The sequence below is a fragment of the Stegastes partitus genome, unplaced genomic scaffold (assembly GCF_000690725.1).
Source record: "Stegastes partitus isolate 25-593 unplaced genomic scaffold, Stegastes_partitus-1.0.2 Scaffold123, whole genome shotgun sequence".
Classification (NCBI taxonomy): domain Eukaryota; kingdom Metazoa; phylum Chordata; class Actinopteri; family Pomacentridae; genus Stegastes; species Stegastes partitus.
The window spans coordinates 184,967-191,900 of NW_007577854.1; the positions used below are offsets into that span (position 1 = coordinate 184,967).

The window sequence follows — 6,934 nt, forward strand, 5'->3', positions numbered from 1 at the left end:
TGAAACATTACACATGTATACAGAAGTGAAATTTTCCTCCGTGAATGCATCAAAGCAATTTAAGTGTATAACCAGTGTTGAAAAAAAGTTAAGTTTAATAATTATTCTACATTTTATTCCATCACATTTACAGCTTAAGTTAAGAGTCATTTTCCAGGTTTTGTTTTACCATAGAAAACAGGTGGTACTTGTTCCACATTAAACTACCCCTAGATCAACCACAAGATGAAAACAATGCTTGCATGTCAGTACATTAGTAGTAATGCAATTTTGAATGCAGGACTTTCACTTGTAAAGCAGTATTTAAAATTATGGCATTTCTACATTTACTCAAGTACATGGCTTGACTCCTTCCACTAAACTGCAGGATACAGTGGTATATTGGTTTGCAAATGATAGATACTTTAGTACACACTTGCAGCTGTAGATGTAGGGTTGTAAGTGACTGACAAAATAGTCTTTATTATGCTAAAATGTATTCAGATGTTCAATTGAGGATCCAGAAGTCCGAATTAGAAAAATCAAGTAGCCATATTTCAGAGATGTAGTCTCTGTCACATACTGTCACATTGAATTAAATTGTGTTTGTAGGTTGTTGTTTTTTTTTTTAAACATCTAAAAATAACAGGAGGAATGACTACACCAAGAAACATTATTTCAGTTTTCATATGTAAGCCTGACTGTCATTGTAATACATGCTCCTGTACCTCCTTTACCAACAGCTCCACAGTCTTGACTTGGTTGGGTATTCTTCCGGGCATGCGCAGTGTTAAACCGGATACGTTTCCCTGGGTAACCGTCAACAACTCCGTTAGCTTTCAGCAGCTAGGTTAGTTTGGTTTTAGGTTTGTAACATTTATCACCAGCTTTATGTTGTGTAGTGAAGCACACGAGAGTCGTATCACAACCAAAGTCTGCATAACGCTAATTTAACTAGAATGACAGAGGAGGAAGCTAATGACTAAAAAGCTTGAGCTAACACTAGCTAGCATGCTAATATCAGTGCGCGCAATGAGAAGAAGCTATTTATAGTTTTCATGATGACAACTCGGGACTTTACGACACTGGCTTACACGATAAGCCCAAAAACATCGAAAAGAACAACATTTCAGGTAAGAGCTTCACTGCATGCAGTCTCGATATGATACCAAATGAGAAACGTTTAAGGGACTGGATTAGTTGAACCTACAGTCCCCTGGAGTCTGTTATGAAGTATCTTGTTAACCTGAAATTATGTCGTTATAGGATGAACTTCAGGCTGCTGTGTCTGTCAGGGCAAGCAAAACTAAAACAGTTCAATACTCCAACTATGATGACTTTGATGAGGATGAAGATGGTAAGATGGTAGAGAGTCAAAATATCTACACTAAACAATTACACAAACACAGCATGCAAATGGCCTTCTTTTTCTGACTTAGAGAAAAAGGTAAAAATCTATTTTTTTTTTATTGTTGTGTTTAGAAAAGGGTTAAAGTTGGTCAATTGTGCATAGAAAGGTTTTGAGCTGTTCAGCTAGTGACACTTCTTCAACCATTGAATTAATCTACACACTAGTCAGGTGCTGCTTTATAGGCAGTGATCAGATAGAGTAACCAGTACACTGACAATCCTTTTACTCGTAACTAACAAAAACTTTGTTAAAATGCAGCTTTATTCATGTGACGCAATGCCACAGATGACAACATACAGAAGATAACAGGCTGTTGGCATGCTGGATGCTGGCATGTAGGTTAGGGACGTAGTCAGGCACTTGAATGTCCACAACTCCACCATTTATGTTCTAAGAAATCATTTCCAACGGTATGGTACAACAATCTGCCAAATTGTCCAACAGGATCCTGTCTCCCAAAATCACTACCAACTTCACCAAGCCTTTCAGTAAGAGTGGAACAATATTTCACATGTCAACATTGGCAACCCTTATTAACATTCAGATGTACTGACTTGCAATAAATCTACTCTCAATTTGCCAATTATCATTTTCAATATAGAGCGTCCTTGGTTATTTTATGACAGCTATTCTGTTTTACAGATGTTTTAGAGATAGAGGTGTGTTGCGAAAACAAATACTTACTCCCTTGTGTTAAAAAGAATGGCTGTAATCTAATAAAAATATCACATCGCATTTATGTTGAGGTTCAGTATAAGTAAGACTAGTTTGTACAGAAAAACTCCACAACAACCTGAATAAGAAATTTGAGATAAGATTGCTTTGTCAATTTAGTTTAATGGTTGACTCGCATTTCTGTGTTTCAGATTTTTTAAATGAACTCCTCAAGTCAAGAAAAAAGAGGAATGATGCATTGAAGGCTGGGAAGAGCAAAGCCAAAACAAACACCTTTGAGCTCTCAGATGATGAAGACAAGCATAGCAGGACAAAAAAAGTTTCATTCCTGAAATCACAAAGAATCAGCTCTCCTTCAAACGACACAACAGCATCAGAGTCGCATGAAAACGAGCCACCGGACTCCTCCACTGCTGAACACATTAATCATAATGGATCCTTTTCCTCACAGCACTCCAAAAATATCAGTGAAGATAGCACACAGTTCAAAAACAGTGCTGCAGGGTCTATCGATCATCAAATCACAAGAGAGAACTCAAGTAAATCTCTCTCATACCAAACATCAGATGATACTCTTCTGGACATGTCTTTGCCTTTACCGTCTGATGGCAGCATGATTGAAACTCCAGCTCCAGTGGAAAAGATGAACTCTCTTGGGGAAGAAAGCTCTCAGACTCCGCAGTTGTCAGCATCTGGCCTCGATCACGCAGCTTCAGCAGGTCTGTTTAGAATATAGTGTTTTCATAAGAACATAACAAGCTGTGCCTCTAACTATCAGTGCATATTTAGCATTTACTTTATCTATCATTCAGATTGTTGTACAGAGAGGGAGCCACCTAGACCCAAACCGCGACAAAGGACTCTTGGATTGAGTGTTCATGCAACCCAGAAGTTAACTGAAGAAACTACATCTCAGGATCTCAGCAGGCCCCAGACTTCTTCTGCATCAATTCCCCTCTCAAGTGATACATCCAGCAACATTGCCATAAGGAGCTGCAGTCCACAAGTGTGTCTCCGTTATTGGTTATTCAGTATTTTAGGTTTCAAAGTAACAAGTAACATTCCCTTATCAGAGCATGTTTGTGATGTTGTTTTAATACAGTGGACAGAAGGAGATTACACAGCTTCATGTAGCCCCAGCAAATCCCCTTCAAATAAGAGTGAACACTCACAACTCTTTACCAAGTCTACAGTTGATTCTGGATCCCGAGGTAATAATCTTCATGTTCAATATTTTTTAATTGTAGCTTTCTGTCACTAATCCACTTGATATTTGGTTTATTGTTTTAGATGGCTTCATTTCTGATGAGAGCAAAGATCAAGCGAGAAAATACTCTACATCATTTGAAGAATTTAATGTAAGACACATTGGACTTTGTCTACAGTCACGTTGATCTTTAGTGTCATGTTAGACATAACGCTCCTCTAATTCTAAGTATTTCTAGTTTTTGTAAATTTGTCTATTGTTTTTCTTTCAGGAATGCTCAGGCAATCATTCAGATCAGCTCTCCCATGCCCCTGAAAAATCATTTGACACAAGGTCAGTGAGAAAGCTGCACTCAGAGCTCCATGTCTAAACCAGGATGATTTTTATCTCACTGTAGTTTTGGTTTATCTTAATTAGGACTTCAAGTTCACAGAGACCCCAAAGTGTGTGCTCTAAGAAAGTGGAATCAAAGTATTTGGGGAGTCTCAAAGTTCTGGACCGTAAAGTCTCACTACAAGAGTCTGAGCTGCAAGCAGCAGATTCACTCAGAGCTGCCATTTACCAGGTCAGTGTGATAGCGAGTCTCTGTAGTCTTTCCTAGTATTATTATTACAATCAGCAACACGGCAGAGAAAAGCACCATACAAGTTTACATTGCAACAGTTAACAATCTAGACAGTGCTTTTCTGATTTCTTTGTTGTGAAGGACAATTCATGGTCAATGTGGTACTCACTTCAGGAGCACTGTCCACAAGACCTCCATCGTGACGCAAACACAGTACAGATATTGGAAACACAGAGGATGGTGAACTTTTGCAAGAGGTGAATTTCTGCCACCTCAAACCAAGATCCTGTTCAGATGTTATTATCTGATGTCAGGTGCAGAGAAAACAATTTTGAGTTGGAAATTTTGAAGTGAGTGCTTCCTAATTTTCAAGTGTTTGAGAAGCATAAATCTCATTTTTATACTCAACATCTGGACATGATGGCTGTGCATGTGTTTTTCACACTGATCATTTACGTCAGTAGAGGGCATCAGAGTATCTGTAGTAAAATCCCTGCTTACTCCTACCAGGAATGGCTTAAAAAGAAAAAGGAAAAGTCAAAAGAGAGCATGCAACTAAAGAAGAAGGATGAAATTCTAAAGGAGAAAAAGAAAAAGGTGAATATTATTTTAGTAGACGGACTACAGAACAACTTCTCCCTTTGTAAAGATTACTGCGGAGCCCCAAAAGGGACATTGGCAGATTTATTTATTTTTTTAAATGTAGTTTCTCGTGTGCATGCAAAACTATCTCGTGCTGAGAAAGTTTCTTGTGCGCACAATTTCATAAAAATTATGAAAATGTTTTTTTTTTTCAAACTGACAGGTCTAGTATGAGCTTCTATTGTGGCTGGACAGAGTTTCATTGGTGTACAGTAGAGTACAGTGACGTTATTGAAATTAATATTAATAAAAATTCATAAAAAAATATGAAAATGTATATATTTTTTGTGAAACCAAATATTGTAGTATGATCAGGAGAAGAGAAGTGACAGCTGTAGTGATTTGGTGACACTGCAGTGAATACCAGTGACGTTATTAGATATTTTTGTACTGTGTGTGTTCGCTGTAGCAGCAGTGTTGCAATTTGCAGACGGTCCCTGCGCTCTGGTCGTACAGCCAGCTGCACATAGAGACCAATGTTATTTCTGCTGCACGAAAAACAGCTGCTTTTGATAAAAAATGATCATGTAGTTTATTGTCCACCTCACACTGATGATAAAGAGGCATAATTTGTGTATTGATGACGTTTCGTTAAAGAGTTATTGATGCCGGAAGTCCAAATCTGTGAATATCTTTCCAACTTTACCGAAGTATAATCGAGTCTAATAATAGACTGCTGGTCTATTGTGTGCGCCTACAGTGTGTAAAAAATGCGGGAATTTCGCGTGCGGCTTACACGAAAGAAACTACATAAAAAAAGAAATCTGCCAATGTCCCTTTAGAGGCTCCGTAGATTACAAAGGATACATGGTGATTTAACATCAATGAATACTGCTCACCATTCTTCTGTAAACTCACAGGAACAAGAGGCTAAAAAGGAAGATGCGGTTGCATCCTATGAAGCTTGGAAAGAAAAGAAATCAGAAACTCTCAAAGCAAAAGCTAAAGAAAGGCAAGATGTGATTAGAAAAGAACAGAGAGCGGCTGAAGAGAAAGAAGAAAAAAGACAGTCTGCTGCACAGGTAAAGAGCTTATTGTGACTTGTGAAAGCCATAGTAAGCATTTTTCTGTGTAAATGTGATGGTAATCATTATTTTAATATTAATTGAAGGTGTTTGAGAAATGGAAACGAGAGCGTGATCGCCTACTAAAAGAAAAGCACAGAAAACAGAAAGAAGCTGAAAATAAACTGAAGGTAAAAAAGCAAGAAACGGAGGAAGAAAGAAAGCGAGACAGCAAATCTGCTTTTTCTGACTGGTGAGTGTAGATCACTGACCGTATTTATTATTATTTGTTTTTCTTATTTATTTAGAGATGATGAGACAATACATCTCTTTGTGTACCGGCCTTTAGTGATAGAAAATGACACATGTTATTGTCTTTTAGTGGCAGAGTGGCAGGAATTCATGTCTGGATTATAAACATTTAATTGTGGTCTGAAAGTAAACTTTCTTACCCCTTCAACATAGACATATTGCATTTCAAATAGCTGCATTTATTAAACAACTTGTGGATGAATTGTAAGATAATTGGCCTCTGGACATGGACATGTAAAAGACCTTCCTGCATAGAAATAAGTCTCTTTTCTGTTTTTTTTGTCTTTCTGGTCATTTATTGTTCTTTTGCGGATGTCTTTTTGTCCCTTTGTGTACATTGTTTGTCCTGTCTTGTCTCTTTATGCTTCTTTGCAATAGTTTTATGTCTCTTTGTGGTTATTTGTTTTCCTTATGTGTTTATTTTTATGTTGCTGTTATAATTTTGTGTCACTTTCTGGTTGTTTTGTGCCTCTTTGTAGTCATTTCGTGCCTGTTTGTGATCCTTTTTGTTACTGATCTATGCTTTGTTATTGTCATTTTCCATCCATTTGTAGCCGTTTTGTTTGACTGCAGTTGTTTGATGTCTCTGCTGTCATTTTGTGTCTCTTTGTAGCATTTCTGTGTATCTTTGTTGTCATTTCATGTCTCTTTGTAGTTGTCTCTCTGTAGTTATTTGGTTGACTTTCCAACGGAACATAATTTAACAAGTCATTTTAAACCGATGCTTTGATAAGAAGTCCCTGACCCTTTGGGACCCTTTGTGCCCTGTAATCCCTAATTCTTCCAGACTGACAGTGTTGTACCATCACACAATCAACAAATGTTCTGTTGTGAAAATGATTAACCACTAGATGGCAGTCAAAGCTAGATGCTATTTTCATTTATTGCTTACAAAAACACAAGGAGCAAAGTAACTCTCTTCTAAAACTATATTTTGCCTTTTTTCTTATGACGATCAAGGTGTGAAAAGAAGAAAGATGTTCTCCATGAAAAACTCACAACAGAGCGCAAAGAATTTGAAAATAAAGCCGAGGAGGAACGTTACATGACAGAAGAACGAGATAAGATGGCTTTAGAGATGTATGAAAACTGGCTGGTGAGTAGAATTATTATTATTATTATTAGTAGTAGTAGTAGTA

The 6,934-nt window shown here is 37.4% G+C and overlaps 1 protein-coding gene across 1 annotated transcript in view; it reads left to right on the forward strand.

Annotated features, from left to right (window-relative positions):
- Positions 1 to 830: 830 nt before the first annotated feature.
- The window catches only part of map9 (microtubule-associated protein 9), an 11,432-nt gene continuing 5,328 nt past the window's right edge, over positions 831 to 6,934 (forward strand). The window contains exons 1-12 of the mRNA XM_008278461.1: positions 831 to 1,112; positions 1,246 to 1,336; positions 2,257 to 2,784; positions 2,890 to 3,071; positions 3,168 to 3,276; positions 3,356 to 3,423; positions 3,544 to 3,605; positions 3,690 to 3,837; positions 4,348 to 4,434; positions 5,340 to 5,501; positions 5,591 to 5,736; positions 6,756 to 6,891. Of these exons, the coding sequence (XP_008276683.1) occupies positions 1,038 to 1,112; positions 1,246 to 1,336; positions 2,257 to 2,784; positions 2,890 to 3,071; positions 3,168 to 3,276; positions 3,356 to 3,423; positions 3,544 to 3,605; positions 3,690 to 3,837; positions 4,348 to 4,434; positions 5,340 to 5,501; positions 5,591 to 5,736; positions 6,756 to 6,891 (1,794 nt within the window). The 5' untranslated portion in view covers positions 831 to 1,037. The remainder of the gene's footprint in view (positions 1,113 to 1,245; positions 1,337 to 2,256; positions 2,785 to 2,889; positions 3,072 to 3,167; positions 3,277 to 3,355; positions 3,424 to 3,543; positions 3,606 to 3,689; positions 3,838 to 4,347; positions 4,435 to 5,339; positions 5,502 to 5,590; positions 5,737 to 6,755; positions 6,892 to 6,934) is intronic.